This window comes from Aspergillus campestris, assembly GCF_002847485.1.
Source record: "Aspergillus campestris IBT 28561 chromosome Unknown P168scaffold_1, whole genome shotgun sequence".
Lineage (NCBI taxonomy): Eukaryota > Fungi > Ascomycota > Eurotiomycetes > Eurotiales > Aspergillaceae > Aspergillus > Aspergillus campestris.
In genome coordinates, this window is record NW_020194336.1 from 3984083 (window position 1) to 4000886 (window position 16804).

Sequence of the window (16804 nt, forward strand, 5' to 3'; positions counted from 1 at the left end):
TAAGACTCAGTCGGTCGCGATCTAGCCAGCAACTCCAAGCAATTTATCCCAGTGGATGGGAAATGTCCAATAAGATAAATCCCGTGGATCGGCCAAGCAAATGAGAACCATTTGGGCGACCGACGGATCTTGCTGATCGTCTTGGTTTCCCCGGCAGCCTGTGCTTTACCAATGGTAGGAAGTCACTTGGTATAGACCAACTCCAGTCAACCTAACTGTGGATGCGCCGGGCAGAAATTCAACCACGGCAGAGAGATAACAAGTGGGAGACAGAGACAGAAGAAAGACAAGAATCATCAGACTCCTGGCGGTCATTCAATAATCTCGGTGGTGCTTGTGATCGCATTGGGGATGACTCCTCTCCCACCTGACTCTGCCACTTGAGCTGAGGCTGATCAACTGGATCATTGGCATCTTTCAGTCAAAACGAGTGGGAACCCCAAGCCTGGTGATTCCACTTCTTGTTCTTCTTCCTCTTCTTTTCTGTCTATCGTGTTTTTTTTCTTTTTATTTATTTTCTGCAGGCTATTTGACCGCCTGTTCCTGCGGATCATCGCCAAGTCATTGTTTAGTCCCCTCCCCTCCATTTCCTTCCTCTTGACATCGCTCCTTGGTGTGTTGATTTCTTGCGACATTCCTGAGCATATCCCCTCCAGCACAGCAGTCGAGGAACCTAGGATATGCTGTAAACTGTGGTAAGTGCTTGGTTACGACCCACCGATCAATCGATCTTCCCCTCATCCACTCCGCATAAACAAACAAGGCGCTCCCGGTGACGTCGTGCCCCAACAAAGAAACAATACATCGCTCATACTTTTCCCCTCTCCAGCAGCCCATAGTCTGGACGCTGGCTGCAGTCTCCCAACACCATACTAAACAGAATCTCTCGATCGCAGGTATCGATGCCGTCTCCTGCAACACCACATCGTCCCTCCAACCGCGGGGGAGGAGGGGCTGCTGCCAAATCCTCCCCGTCCCCGACCAAGCTGAAACCGCTGGATATCGGTGAGCCGCTGGGGGTCCATGACACCAATTCCGTCCGCTCCAAGATTCGCAAGTGGCAACAGCAAGGGGGTGGGGTAATCACGGCCGACGAGGTGGTCTACTACGAAGATGACGAGAACTCCGCGGTGGAGTCCAGTTCTAAACCGGGAAATGATACCAAGACGCATAAACGAAGCAAGAGTGCCCCGCGAAAACGACTCGTGAGCGACGAGCACTGGAAGCTGAATCGCAGTTCGATCTCCTCCATCAACACCGGCGCCACCCCCAAGTTAGCGCCTCCCAAGCGCATCTCCGAGTACACGACCAACGATGGGATGCAGACCTCGCCGCGAGGACGGAAAAATCACGACAAGACGGTGGATACCGCTCGTGATCTGCGGTCGCGCAGCAGGGAGAGAACAAGGGAGAGAGCGAGCACGGTCTCCGAGTCAGTAGCCCGCGAGCGGCGGAAATCGCGAGCACCGCGAGACGTGGAGGCGCGGCTGGACAGCAAGGCTCTGAAGGAGGGGGCGTTTTCTCACAATGGGTCCTCGCGGTCAGGCTCGCGCCCGCGCACGGCTGACCGGCCGCACACGGGCGCCAAGTCAGAACCCTCCGAGAGCGCCGGGAAGAAGGACGCTGGCATGGAATACGACTCGGAATGGGCGGCCAGTGACGCCGATTTTTCGGAACTATCCAAGCGACGGGCAAGGGGCGCGCCTCCGGCGCCGAAGGGCCGCGAAAGTCGCGAGGCTCCGAAACCCCCGAAGAATGGCATATTTGGGCACATGCTGGATGAATCGAGGAAGATGTTTGGACGGCCGGAATCCGCCCCAAAACCGGAACCGCCGAAGCCTACCCCGACCCGGGGCACCAAGATCGAGGCGTGGCTCTCGGACACCCCGGATCCCTTCATGGACAACGAGATGGAACCGGGGGTGGAGATTCCTGCGCCGTTGAACACCAGGACCAGACCCAAGCAGCCTCTCAAACAGGAGGAAGACCGTGACCGGGTTTCCGACCGGCCGCCCCAAGCCCATCATCGGCGGAGGAGCACGCGAAAACGACGAGTACGAAGTAGGGGTGAGTCGTTACTGGATGAGCCGGCGAAGTCGATCGAGGACACTGCTTCAGCTGCCAGCGGGAAGCGATCAGGCGACTACAGACACAGTCGGGCATCTTCCATTGTAGAAGAGCTCACTCGAGTGGATGATAACAAGGAGGAACTTTCGGAGATAGGAACTCTATCGGAAGGCTCGGAGGTATCTGGAAACAATGCGCCCGTTCCTCTCTGCCGCAAAAAGCCCTTTCCGGCCACAGGACCGCACCGACTGTCGACAATCGTTTCGGTGGAGTCAATAAGCACTGGTACTACTGGGAAGTCGCGAGAACCGCCACCCGGGGTTGTGCCAAATAGACGAACCTCGAATTCGACTCAGAAGGAGGACGACGAAGAAGAAAGGGACAGATTTGATCCAGATTCACTCCCGTCGATCATCTCTCAGCTGCAAAGACGTCTCACCACCCACGATGACTTGATATCGGTTCTTTCCGCTCCCACTGGTAGGAGTGGGAGCATCCGATCTGCCCGGAGCATCCGAACCAACAAAAGTCGCATTGCCAATGCGACGGTACCCGATATCTTGAAGGAGCTTTCGGCGGACGAGACGAAATATATGCGCGAGCTCAAGACATTAGTCGGGGGTGTCATTCCCGTGCTTCTGACATCGGTTCTTTCAAAATCCGACTCGGCTATCGCCGCTGGTCTCTTCCGCCCTTCCATCGACCCGCAGGATGAAGCGAACTTTAGCCAACCGATCGTTGATATGGGGGTTGCCATTGAGCGCTTAAAATCACTGCATAAGCGAGTACCCAGGGAGGATGCGGAGGCATTGCTGAATTGGGCGACCGGAGCGCAGCGAGTCTACAAGGTATACCTCAAGGCTTGGAGGTTGGGTTTCAAGGATGTCATTGTGAACTTGGCTCCGCTGGAAGAAGAAGAGGCCTCAAACGATGCAGAGACCAAGAGCCTCGATGAAGGAATGGCAAGAGATGAGAACGGAGACGTGGTCGACAGCAACGGGGAGAAGGTCGACGTCGCATATCTGCTGAAACGGCCTCTCGTTCGCCTCAAATACCTGGCAAAGACATTCAAAGGAATCAACATCCTTCAGCCGTCCGCAAAGGCAGAGGAAACGGCAATGGTATTCCAGGAGCTCGTCACAGAAGCGCGGCGCCGCGCACGGGAAGAGCGCGCAAGGCTCGAGGATGAATCTGCTGCGCACGTCGACCCAACTCGCGCTCGCGACCCTGCCACACTAGGGCCGTTGGCTGGTGTGAACGTTAGAAAGGACCGACGCGTCAGGGCTAGAGACTTCTTCAATCTCTCCGTATACCACTCCTCTGGCCAGGTCATAGATTGTCGAGCGGAGCTGCTATTGAGAGACAATGGCGCTGGCAACGCCCTGGGAGGTGACCTGCTTGTCTGTGAGATCGATCACGCGGATCGATGGCTCCTCTTTCCTCCCATAGAGCTCGCATATGTGTCTGCCCGCAACGGCGATGTGAAAGGGGAGATTGTGGTCATGTTGCGTAGTGATCCTGGACAGCAGACACCATGGCAGGAGATTCTCTTGCTTCGCATTGAGGAGGATGAGGTTGGGTTTGAATGGGTTCAGATGCTGGGGATGGAACCTAAGCCGCCTACTGTCTCGCGAAGCCAGAGCTTCATTGAGCGGGCGAAACATAGACAACGGGCGCAGACTCTAACCAACACCGACAGTGTCCCCGTCCCCAAGATGCCCCCGAGCCCTACCAGCGCAGACGTCCCGATCGGGGAGAGGGCGACGTCCCGTACCTTACGCCGTTCTTCGCCAAGAGAGCAGTTATCTGATCCGAGCACTATTGAGTCTTCCTTGGCCACAGAATCGCGACTGTCTTTGAACACCGCCATTACTCGGGATTCGGATATGACTAGCCCAACAAAAGAGTCTCCGGCGAAAGCCTCGCCGCAGTCGTCTATCCTGCACGCCCGGGATCCTCGCAAAGTTGGTAATGCCGATGATAAGGGGTCTACTGGCCTTAAGCGGTCCAAGGCCAAGAGGATTTCACGTTATGGAGAAAACTCACCAGCAAGCCCAAGCACACCGAAAGAGCCTCGCGCAGGACAAGAAGATCCTCCGTCAACCCCTACTCGAGAGCATGGTGATCTGAAACGCACCGACAAGGCTCCAGAGACACCCCGTGAGAAGGTTCCCAAAGCGCAGGTCCCTCCCGTAACCCCGGCGAACGAGCTCTCCGATCAAGACTCTCCTCGAGTTTCCTCTGTTCCCTCGATGAATCTCCCTCTTATCCCGAAGCTCCGACAGAACAGCAGCCAGACTTATCTTCCCCAATCACTACCCTCCGAGTCTGATGAAGAGGAGGATTACCCTCCCGTCGATACTTCTACCTTATCCAGCCCATCGCGGGCCAAGACTCATTCCCGTTCGAACTCGAACTCGGACTCTGACCAGTGCAATGACGATGAACCGCCTCCACCTCCCTCGCATTCCCGTTCGCCAAGTTCCATCGGATCAAGTCTCCCGAACACCCCCGTCCTCAGCCCCAGTACAATCCACGGCAGGCGCCGGGGATCCTCACCCCTCAAACACGAATATGAGCCATCCACGGCGTCCGACTCGTATTCCGACTCGGATACATCGACTGTTCGGCGATATGATATGTACTCGGACTCGGACTATTCCGGATCGGATACTTCAGATGACTCTGACGATGATATGGCATCATCCCCAACACGGACAATTGAAGACTCTAAATCGACTGTGCAGGGCTCGGTCGTCACGTCTGCCTCCAGCTCCATCTCTCCTTCGAACCCCATCTCTCAGGGCGGGTATAGATCTGTCCCTCCGCAGCCCAGCAAGTCCTCCAGCACGCTTGCATCGGTATATGCCTGGTCGGACAAAGGATCATGGGAGAGTCTGCTATCAGACGACTGTAAAATCCTTGTCAGTCCTGGATTGATCGAGGCATATGAATTGAGCGCCGCGCCCCCAGAGGACTACGACGGCACACCCTCCAAGCAATGGCGCCCAATAATCGCCCTCGAGCTGACGCCGCTGGTACCCATCCGCCGTGGCACGGCAATCGACATCAGCATCCGGTCCCCTCCCACCCCACGCTCCAAAATCAACTGGAGCAACAACATCATGTTCCGCTCCCGGAACGCCGACGAATGCGAAGTCCTATACGGCCTCATCAACCACGCGCGCATCAACAACCCAACCTACATCGCCCTGCAAAACGCCCGCGGACCCTTCGCCGACCAGCCCGTCCCAATGGAACGCCCAAACAAAACAGGCGGACTCTTCGGCTGGCCCCGCCGACGCCGCAGCTACCGAGCATCGACCTCCCCACGGTCCCTCGCCGACAACTCCGACAGCAGCGTCGGAACAATGAGCAGCGCGTTCTCGGCGCTCAAGCGCTTCGGCGCCGGCAGCAAAATGTTCAGCATCGCCCGATCAAGCATAACCTCCCGAAGCGGGCAGCGCGAAGACAGCCTATACTCAAGCTCCGCCGGCTCGGGCTCAGACCCACACTCCGGCATCGGCCGCATCGCCGCAGCCATCAAGGGCGTAGACGGCATCGGCCTGTCCAACGCCAAGATCCGCCTATACATGCGCGAGTCGCAGTCCAAGTGGCGCGACATGGGCGCCGCCCGATTGACCATCATGCCGGCTACCCCAGCACCCCCGCGCCGACCCGACACAGCAGCAAGCCGACACAGCGACGGCGCCGCCACAGCGACAACAGGCCCCGACGAGAGCGGCGACAGCCCCCCAGCCTCAGGAGCAATGTCCCCCCAGCGCGGCATCGAGCTCGAAAAACGCATCCTTATCCGGGGCAAGACACGCAACGAAGTCCTCCTAGACGCATGTCTAGGCGAGAGCTCCTTCGAGCGCGTGGCCCGCACAGGCATCGCGGTGTCGATGCGGGCGGAGAACGAAAACGGCGCGATGCCGAAGAAGGGGGGCGTCACGAGCGGCGTTACTAAGATATATATGATTCAGATGAAGAGTGAGGCGGAGGCGGCTTATACTTTTGGGTTGGTGGGGAAGTTGAGGTATTAACTTCTGCTTTTGTGGTTGCATTTTGATGGTTGGAGTTGCTTTTTTCCCACATTTGTTCTTTCATTTCCATTTTCTTTTTACTTGTTGAGAATTTCTGAAAGATGTTCTGTTCATTTGTTCTGCATACTCATACCCAAGCCAGTTATTTTGATATTCGTGTCTGCTAGAATTGCTCTTTGCCCCCCTCCTCCCCAGTCTTTACTTATCTATCTATCATCACACTCCTACACGATCATATCTGATTCGTATGTCTCTCACTTCAAATTCCCTTGCTTCCTTGCTTGCTCACACTTTCCATTTCCACTGAGTTTGAACCACTACCTTATGTTGATGTTGATGTCAATATTGATGCTATGTGATGTTTCCATGTGTATACGTGTACGACTACTTACTGTTTCATGTTCCAATGAAATGAATGGACGAAATAAATGATTTAACTCAATCAATCCATGCTGGCTGTGTGTTCTTTGTAGTTTCGCATGATAGTACTTAAGTATTTACTTACCTACCTACGTAGAAATTGATATCCGGTACTCGGGCATTATCTATCTATGGTGTGTGATTGTTTATCCATCAATCTGTCATATCTAGAGTCATACACAGATAGTGTCTTTGTATGTATGCGTGCTGTATGTATGCTGTATGTAAATCCTCAAGTCTAAGTCTAACTAGATATGTATGTATACCTAACGCAAAAATATATGATCATCATCCTAACGCACGTAGAGAATGCACAATAACCAGACCAGCCGCAGCAGCAACAACAACACCAACGCCAATACCTACAGGAAAGACGAAGGAAAGGAAACCCATCACGCATCAACCTTCGCCTCTCCCGCACTAGTCTTCTTAAAGATGTACCCAACACGATTATCCTCATCCCTGAGCACAGAAAGCAGCACATCATCATCGATACTCTGCTGGATACTCTCTCCCTCATTACCAGAGAGTAGACAGGGATCGATATGCGCGTACTGCGCGAGAGACTGGTGCATGTTTTGGAGCTGCTTTGAGGAGCGGCCTGGGCGGACGTCGTCATCATCATCATCTTTTTCTTCTTCCACCCCGTCTTCTGTTTCTTCGTTGTCGCTGGAAGAAGATATTGTTGTTATCTGCCGAGAACGGCGCCCTCGTTGTCGGGATCGGATTTGTTTTTCTTGCTGGTCCATGTCTACCTGGGAGGCTTTGATGAGGGTGGGGAGGTCAGGGAAGTCCTCTTCTTCATCTTCGTCGTCGTCGTCTTTCTTATCGTCTGATAAGGGACCATCGCTAGGCGGGAGGCCAACACGGCCGGTGCCATTGCACTCGCACCCAAGGAGTTCGTGAGTCTGGCACCGGCTTTCCTGATCCAGTCGGAAGAGATCCTTCAGCTCGTTGCGGGAAAACTGCGCTGCAGTATTCTTCTTCTCCATGACGCTGTCCGCAAGACCCAGCTTGGTGACCTGGCGCTGCCAGATCTTCTCTTCGAGGCTGCCTTTGAGTAGGATACGGTAGATGCGGCAGTGGCGTTTCTGGCCGTCGCGGTGGATACGCGCCATGGCTTGGATGTCGGTCGCTGGGTTCCAGTCGACGTCGAAGAGGACGAGGCGGCTGGCGCCGATCAGGTTTAGACCTGTGCCGCCTGCTTTGGCGGAGAGGAGGAAGGCGAAGCAGAGGTCGGGTGGGTGGCGGTTGAAATCCTCGACGAGGGATTGCCGTTTCTGGGCTGGGGTGGAGCCGTCGAGGCGGAGGAAGGGGAGGGAGAGAGCGGTGAGGAGGGTGGCGAGGAGGTTGAGGGTGGATGTGTAGTTTGAGACGAGAACGACCTTTTCTGAGGTCGTGTTGCGTAGGTTGTAGAGAAACTGGTCCAGGACACGGATTTTGGCACTGGCGGAGGGAGAGAAGTGGCGGAGTAGATTTGGGGGAAGGGAAGATAGGAGTGCGGAGATCGTCTCGCTGGGCGCCTCGGTTGCACTTTTGGGAGTCAGAAGGGACGGGCTGTTGCAGAGCTTCTTGAGAATAGTGATGAGCTGGAGAGCGTTCTCCGAGTTTCCAATGGCATACTGGAACACCGGAGACGCAAGCACATGCCGGTAGATGTTTGCCTGGGTTGACGTCGGAGTGCAGAACAAGACATACTCCGACTTCGGGGGAAGGTACTCTGCCAAAATCTCCGCTGTCCTGCGCAGCATGAACTTGGAGGTGAGCTCTCGCAGCTCTTCGTTCCTCGACTCGCCCTTTTCAATGTCCTTCCGGGTTGCCTCTGGCTGTCTGCTTCTCACAATCGGCCCCTCAAACTCCCGAACAAACGCCTTGAAAGTCCCCAACACGCCGGGATTGACCAGCTCAACGGCGGCGAAGAACTCCCTCAGATCATTCTGGATTGGCGTGCCAGAGAGAATGACCCGTTTGTTGGCATTCAGCGACTGGATTGCCATACCGCTCTTATTCTGCAGCGTTTTCAGCCGATGGCCTTCGTCGGCAATGATAATATCGACCCCAGCGCCTCTGGTCAAGTTCTCTTGCAGCGTCCTCAACTTCTCATAGCCCACAATCATGACATTATATGCCTTTCCCATCGTGAAGTCCGTGATGCGTTTTCTGTTGTCATCGTACACAAAGACTCCTATCCGCTCGTTTCCGAGCCACTTCTTGAACTCCTTCCGCCAGTTGTTGATGAGCGTCACAGGGCAGACGATGAGCGCCTTCTTCACGACGGGGCCACTTTCATAGATAGGGTTCTGCTTGAGAAGAGTCCACAGCAGCGCGATAGTCTGCAGGGTCTTCCCCAGCCCCATATCATCCGCCAGGATAGCCCCCTCACCATTAAACGGCCGCAACCCCATCACACACTCGTAGAGGAACTGAACGCCCTCCCGCTGATGCGGCCGCAAATGCTTGACGAGAATAGGATCCACCACGACATCAACAATCTGCTTCCCCTTGGGCGCAGACGCCGGCCGCTTCATCACCAAAGCGCCGGGCTGCTTCGGATCATGCCGCGGAATAGGCTCAGCAGTAGAAGCCGTATTCTGCGCGAGCGGAGCACCCTCCCAAAGCGGCCTTTTATAAGCACCCAATCTAGCCCCAGGTCTACCCAACGACGCAGGATTCGGCACCGTAGCAATCGCACCAGCCCGCGGCAGCTTCGTCTCCCCCGTAGAACCCGCCGTCCTCTTGGCAGAAACACTGGCTGGCCCCTTTCCCACCAGAGACGTCGACGACGATACCGAGGGAGAAGGCTTCGCCTCCCTCCCCCCCAAAAACCTCTTCCCAGAAAGATACTCCTCCCTCGGAATCTCCTCATCGACCTCAACCTCCTTCCCCCCAATGGACAACATAACACCCTGCTCAAGCCTCGCCCCAATCATCGCCCTTCCCATCTCCTTCCCAGAAACATCCTGCAAATAAACATACCCATCACGCGCAGAAAGCACGCCGTCCCCATCCCACGTCTTATTCTTCTTCGTCGTCGGTTTGCGCCTGTTTTTTTCCAAGCGCGTTAGCTGTGCCACTTGTCGAATGTCAATTCAAAACGGGAGAACACTTACCACAAAGCGTTGAAATATCTATCATCTGTCAAATCCACCGAGTTGTCCTTCTCCTTGTTCTTGTCTTTCACCGGGTAGTCGTGGTGATGCTCACGCACATTCCGCACCTGCACCAACGGCTTCCTGCTCGTTTCGGTGGCAGGTTGCTTGTGCTCGTCGCTCAGACGCGGTTTCTTCGAGGGGGGAGGGGCGGGATCCGCTGGTCCGTCTGTTGTGTCTGTCGTGGACGGGACTGTGGGTTTCCTCATTAGAGGAGGTTTGAAGGGTTTGAAGACCATCGCGATGATGGTGGATTAGTTCGTGGAGGTATCCGCATCTTCATGGGTGGATTGGGGCTGGACGGATCGGGAAAGATGAGGACGCGGTTGGAAACGCGTCGTCACGTGACCCTTATCGGCGATAAGGCGGGGTTCCATGCCTGGAGTGGGTTTGTCTTTGCGCAACTAGTGGGTGGGGATAGATTACGGGTAGATGTTGTATAGTGTATAGTATGATTGAAGAAGTGGGGAGCAAGTATGGATTAGAAGGTTAGTTGCGTGAGTGTGAAACATGAAACACTCATCAGATGAGACGCCCAAAGGGAGATAGTTGAATGTTGAAACTTCAAGTCTTATATAATTAAAATATACAAATCATGTGGATATCGTGACATGCGCCAAACATAGAAGAAAATTAAGACAGCGGTCGGAAATCTATAGAGCACCACCAACTTTTATCACAGCCCCCGAGGGCGCCTATTTGGCATCCGCGATCAGGACCTTGTCTGTCAGCGGGACGAATTTGGGCCCCTCGTAGGTTCTCATGCGGATGAGCCACCAGACAGCAACGAAGATGGTCAAGCCGCCGGTGATCAGACTCGTATAGTTCATGGTGGCGGCGTCCGTGGGCAGGGCGTAGGGGAAGCAGAAGATGACCACAAAGGCCAGGATGTAGGTGCAGCTCAGGATGTTTACGGCGTAGCCGACGCGGCCCATCCAGAAGTGGCCCGGGACGAAAGACGAGCGACGGGTGAGAATGTGCGGGAAGATGGCGGTGAAATAGGACAGACTGGAGAGCTGGACGAAGGCGCCGACGAAGGCGTTGAATGCGGTCTCCGACCCGACGTAGATGCAGGCCAGGATGGTGACGATCACGCCGCAGACGACGGTGGCGTTGAAGGGGTTGTGCATGCGGCTGTTGATGCGGCTGAGCCAGCGGGAGCCCGGGGTGACGCGGTCGCGGGAGATGGTCCAGAGGGTGCGGCCGGCGGTGATGTAGCAGCCGGCGCAGGTGATGACGGTTGGGATGAAGGTGACGATCAGGAGTCCGAGAGCACCGCCGCGAGAGCCGGTGGCTTGGTGGTAGATCTCTGCCAGGGGGAAGCCGTAGACGCTGTCGATAACGCTCGGCAGATCGCTGATCGCGTAGAAGATGGCCACCATGTACAGGATGCCGGTTATGAAACCCGTGCTCATCTGAGCGAGGACGGCCTTGGGGATGTTGCGGCTCGGATGGGGGATCTCCTCGGCCAAATGCGTGGAGCAGTCGGGGGTGCCCACACTGTAAGCGCCGTTGAGCATGCCAGCGACGAAGACGAAACCCTGGCTCGAATATCCCGTCCCATTTTCCCAGGTACGCCATACGTCCTTATCGGAGGCGTAGCCCGTACCGTTGACGTGGGGCATGACGGCGCAGACGACGATGGCGATGAACACACCGGCCAGGATGAAGAATCCACCCATATTGCCGATATACGGGAGGATGCGGTTGCAGAACAGCACGATACAGCAGCACATCCAGGTACAGAGGATGAAGCTGACAAAGATGTGCCACTGCTCGGGTTCGAAGCCAGGATGCATCAGTGCATACATGGAGACGGTCTGCTGGCCCAGGATGGACGACATAGACGCGGCACCCAAGATCCAAGCCAGGCAGTTCCAGAACCCCGCGAAGAAACCACACACCCGTCCCCATTTACCAGCCGTGATGGAAGCCCAGTGGTAGACTGCGACCTAGTCAGCGACAACGAATTTCGTCAAGCGCACACTTCAAACCGACATACCTCCACTTGACGAAGGCATCCCCGATGCAAGCTCGGCGATCGACGCAGCGACCAGCCAATAGCATATCGACACGGCGATGAACTCGTACATGACCCCAGATAGCCCTCCATTGCTCAATGCGGTCGTTATACTCCCTCCTTGGGCAATCCATGTGTTTCCCGTGGTGACGGCGACGGCACAGATGCTGATCAGGCTGAAATTCCGCTCGACTTCTTGGCGATGGCCTGAGGCGTTGACCAATTCCGTCGACGACCGTGTCTCTGCGGACGAATCCGTCGCGGCCACCTTGGACTCCTCCATAGAATCCATCTCTAACATGGGGGAAGCGTTCCGTCGAGAAGGACGTGGAACAATGACTAAAAATGTAGGAATGGGAGAATGGACGAGATAGACGTCAGGGATGTCAGGAGTGTAAGGAATGAATGGATGAATGGGAATGCAAAATCAGGAAACAAGACCAAAGACTGGAACAGTAGCAAAGAGGGATGATTTCAACTGTGGTATGTTTACTAAAGATCGGCGGGGGGGGAAAGGAATGACAGAAACTCCAAGATCAGAGAGCTCGTCCCACGACGACTTCGAAAGGTGGGCGACAAGAGGATACAATTAGAAGAAGGAGAAGTTCGGACAAACCCCTAGATACGGACAGAACCTTGAACAAAAAGAGAAATCGGTAGAGAAATGCAAGGGTATTGGAGAAGTACTCCGGACGATGTCGCCAGTACGAGACACTAAAGCGTGGTGTACTCCGCTAAAAGTTAACAAATGAATGGATCCATGTCTCTCAGTGGCGATCAATACAACCTCCGTTTCCCTTGAACCTCTTATCTTACTAGTAGATACCACTGTGGAGACGGGGAAATCCATCAACCACATCCAATCAATAGCAGTGCTCCTCTCTCGTGGTTATCACGGACCATGACTGGTTGAAGGGCGGAGGAATGCGGAGAAGCGGGATTATCGCCCTTTACCGGATGGGGGAGCTTCAACAGATGACTCGGAGGTCTTTTGGTTGACCCCTGCATCTCAGTTTCTACCCAATAACTTGAATCACGACTGTGTGTCTGTGTGTATGAAGATGGGATGAAAAGAGTGTTACCTCAATGGGTTGACCCTAATAGTCATGATGCCATTGTTACCACAAGACAATGCGACCCGTCAAAAACAGCAATGGAACGACCCCTGACACCCCTGTCAGTGGCGTTGTTAGCCATGGCTGGTGGTGTTGCCACCATCGCCCCTGAAGTCTAGGCAATCCGGTACAAGATTAACCTTATCTTAAATCTCCTTCCATCCAGGGTTAAACCCATCTTGAATCTTTCCATCGGAGAGTGTTCAATGGACATTCAATGGGGCATTCAATAGACGGACAGTTCTAGACTTGTCGCCCACGGTGGCCATTGTGTGCTTTCAGCTGAGAAGCCTTGATCATGTCTTGGACCTGACTCATTGTAAATGTGGAATTCCTGAGTCGGTAGATGGCCGGTTCTTCCATCCGAAAGTCAAAGGCCCGCGCACTATAGGACGACTGGCTGGGAGGACCCGACAGCTGAGTGATCATAGCCACTCAAATGGTACGATCGGGCGCGCGAGATCGCAAGGCAACAAGTCCCGATCGGACCTCATGGATGGCTGGTACATGGCTGACCTTGTCATGCCACTAGCCCAGACCAAAAGCTTAGTTGAGGGAAATTTTTCCCCTGCATTTATTTTTGTCTTGGAGACCAGGAGATGACTTCTAGAATGGGAAGGTGCTATAAATATCGTTCATATCGTCGCAATATACAGAAATACATTAAAGGCCCGTGTGGTCCACACTGTCTGCAGTAGCGCTTCTCACATTGATCAAGTACTCGGGAAGATCTCTCGCGAACGTGGTGATCTGGTAGAGGCATGACAAAGATCTGGATCTGGTTGGGAGGAAAATTGCAATCTCCAAGGACAGAAGGTTTGCTGGAATTGTGTGGTAGTCCGCCGCACAATGCCATTATCAAAAACAGCCGGAGACTATCCGAGAGGCAAGGTAGTTCGTCAAATCAGAAGTCAAAAGGCCACCCAAGCCATCGGAACAGCCTGCAGGGTTGAGGGTTCGGTTGCAGTCCGTCATCGAGCACGATGTGACCTTTTGGACCCACTCGGTGGTCCCGATCGATCAGGCAAATCATTCACCCTGTCAGTCAGCACCCTCAGCTGTACTTAATACCGATGTGTTACAGTACCACTAGTACTGGATACGTAATTATCCAGCTGCCCTGCCAGCCAATAACCCGAGTTAGGCCGGTCAAAGGATCTATGGATGGAGGCGGGGGCCATGGGAAGAGTGACAGCTGGAGCTGTATCCTCGCGTGATAGTAACAGGAGAGAAAACAGAAAAGATCAGCTGTGGAAGGACGAAAAATGCAGATGATCTCCAGGGGAAGCACGACAGAGAAGGATGACCATGGAACCATTTTTACCTCGACCAGTTAAGGGAGTGTTACAAGGCCCTGGATACCATGGGTAAAGACCGGTGTTTTGAGTTGGGGGAGAAGACCACCGAGATTGAAGGGATTAAATGAATGGATTAATTAAAAAAGGACAAAGAGGGAAAGCTCTGGACAAAAAAGAAAAAGAAAAAAAAAAAAAAAAAAAAAAAAAAAGAAATGGAGAGGATGGTGATCAGCAGTGGATGTTCCATATCAAACATCATGCAATGAGAAAAACACCATAGATGAACCGATCCCCACTTGTCCAGGTTCAAATCCCGCACGTGGTGTATGATTTGCGCTCTATAGATCTCTTGGGCCACTCCAATCTCAGTAGGTACAGTCGGTTTCTACCAAATTCCGCCAGGGGCGAACACCCCTGTTATGAAGGGAGAAAACAAAGTATAATCTAAATAGAATAGAGAAATAAATTGTATTACTGTATCGAATATGAAGTAGGAAGTATGAAGTACTCCGTACTGACAGGGAAATCTTCTCATGTAAATGGTCCGCATCGACCCGCAACTCTTTCCCTCCTCGCCTATGGGCCTGAGGTTGGACCCATGGAACCTTCCGCCGTTTGTGTATCTGGGATTTATTACCGCTTTTTTACATGGCTTCCCCAGTGTGGCTCGCAATCCAATAGTCCTTCATCCTCATCCTCAGCCCGACTCCCCAGTTTTCTTGGTATGATGTGCGTGGCTCCTCTTAAACTCCTCGCTTCCCACTAGTCGTCTTCGGGCCCTTGCATACCTCTCTCTCTTCTTCTCGACGGATTGGTGCCTGATCAAGATGTCGAGTCTCGGATCGGAATTCGGGCGAGATTTTGCCAAAGAAACATGGACGCTTTATGCGGTTGGGCTTCTGGGGGTTGTGATGCGATTGTAGGTGCCATCTGAATACCCACCACTTTCGTCCAGTATTGACCGTTTTTGACAGCATTGCACGGATACGACGGTTAGGCTTCCGGAACCTCCAAGCAGATGACTACTTGATGGTATCGGCGGTGATATGGTATACGATTCTCTGTGTTGCTTTGAATCAGGTTGCCTCCGGGGGAGGATCTAACCTGATGGACGACGAAGACATTAAGCACTTGACGCCGGCCATCCATGCAGAGCGAGAGAGTGGGAGTAAGTGGGTGTTCGTATCCGAGCACGCCTTTATACTGGCGGTCTGGTCAATGAAGGCCTGCATGTTGGTAATATATGCCCGCATCACGTACGTTCCGTTCTCGCTGTTCGCTATAATCTCTATCTAACAAAGGACAGGAACGGGTTACAACAGCGCAGATGGGTCAACTATCTGGCCATCTACGTCGCATTTGGATTTGTCGCCGTTGAGCTATCTCTCTTCTTGATCTGTCGGCCTCTGACGAATTACTGGGCCGTGCCGACCCCGGACTGTCAGTTCAACTCAGCCCTCCTCATATCAACCCGAAGCTAACAGCACCAGACCAATGTTCTTCCTACCAATACTACGAAATCGTCCAAGGATGCATCTCCATCTCCGCCGACATCTTCATGCTCCTCATCGGCATCCCCCTCCTCGCCCAAGTCCGCGTGCAGCTCAAGCAGAAGCTCATCCTGATCATCCTCTTCGGCATGGGCATCTTCGTCATCGTCGCCGCCATCCTCAACAAAGTCTACTGCCTGGTCCCCTCCCTCATCTCCTACGTCTACATGAACTGGTACTTCCGCGAAGCAACCGTCGCCATCCTCGTCACCAACCTGCCGCTCATCTGGTCGCTGCTCCGCGACGTCTTCCCCGTCCTCAAGAGCTGGACAGGCGGCTCCAAGCGCACCACCAAGGACTGGTACCGCTTCGGCAACAACAGCAAGGCCACCTCCGCCCACCGCCCTTACGGACCGCCCAGTCAGTTCCGGTCCGGCGACGTCAGCATGAACACCTACAACCGCAGCATGGTCACCTCGCAGAAGCCTGTTTCGGACCTTACCAGCTACTCGAATAGTGACGAGCGGATGCCCAGCGAGGATGGCTCTGAACGTGCGCTCCGTATCCGCCAGGATGTGACTGTCACGGTGGAACGGGAGGAACGGCCGCCTGATTATGTTGAACATGGTGGTCACGTCCGTCAACCGGAACCGTAATTTACTTAATTTCTTGTATACATTTTGATTTGTTAGAATGATACCTATGCGCGTTACCTAGATGGAACAGATCTGACTATATACATACTATCCGTACTATCTTATCGTATCTTATCATCCGATAAGACGCTCCACCACTACACTGGAAGAACTACAACCTCGCCTCGAAACCATCATATACATACACAGCTACTTCATACAACCCGAGTCATACCCCAACAAATTGGTAGTGTATACACACCGTACCCCAAACACAGCCCGCACCCATACCACCCCCCCCCCCAAACACCCCCCTGCCACCAACCACCGGCACCGACCCCAAACCCGATCGGCGCGCAAAAGTGGGGACCTCGCAACGCAGAACCAAACAAACCCACCAAACCGACCAGAACCCGAAGCCCGCGAACCGTGGTTCTGGAGGTTCATCTTTCCTTCCATTCCTCTTCTTTTTACTACTTGGGACTAGGGCGGGTGACAACGAGGTTTTATTCGGGGCGCATCCGTACTGGATAGATTACTGTGTGTGTAGATCACGGGGTTGGT

At 54.0% G+C, this 16804-nt stretch overlaps 4 protein-coding genes across 4 annotated transcripts; 2 read left to right on the plus strand and 2 right to left on the minus strand.

Annotated features, from left to right (window-relative positions):
- Nucleotides 1-436: 436 nt before the first annotated feature.
- P168DRAFT_30706 (uncharacterized protein) lies at nt 437-6272 on the plus strand. Its single transcript, XM_024839078.1, has 2 exons — nt 437-695; nt 830-6272. The coding sequence occupies exon 2, from the start codon at nt 903-905 to the stop codon at nt 6111-6113; it is 5211 nt and encodes a 1736-aa protein (XP_024697684.1). The 5' UTR covers nt 437-695; nt 830-902; the 3' UTR covers nt 6114-6272.
- Nucleotides 6273-6925: 653 nt separating this feature from the next.
- P168DRAFT_263498 (DEAD/DEAH box helicase) lies at nt 6926-9962 on the minus strand (the record flags this gene model as incomplete). The annotated part of the gene is made up of 3 exons (XM_024834804.1): nt 9644-9962; nt 7178-9575; nt 6926-7120 (listed from the first exon to the last, which is right to left on the minus strand). Exons 1-3 carry the CDS (start codon nt 9919-9921, stop codon nt 6926-6928), a joined length of 2871 nt encoding a protein of 956 aa, XP_024697685.1. The 5' UTR covers nt 9922-9962.
- A 415-nt stretch (nt 9963-10377) lies between these two features.
- On the minus strand, nt 10378-12003 carry P168DRAFT_315128 (putative choline transport protein; the record flags this gene model as incomplete). Its single annotated transcript, XM_024839869.1, has 2 exons — nt 10378-11627; nt 11685-12003. 2 exons carry the CDS (start codon nt 12001-12003, stop codon nt 10378-10380), a joined length of 1569 nt encoding a protein of 522 aa, XP_024697686.1.
- Nucleotides 12004-14942: 2939 nt separating this feature from the next.
- Nucleotides 14943-16261, plus strand: P168DRAFT_308768 (uncharacterized protein; the record flags this gene model as incomplete). The annotated part of the gene is made up of 4 exons (XM_024839235.1): nt 14943-15034; nt 15090-15371; nt 15422-15555; nt 15606-16261. 4 exons carry the CDS (start codon nt 14943-14945, stop codon nt 16259-16261), a joined length of 1164 nt encoding a protein of 387 aa, XP_024697687.1.
- Between the last annotated feature and the right edge of the window lie 543 nt (nt 16262-16804).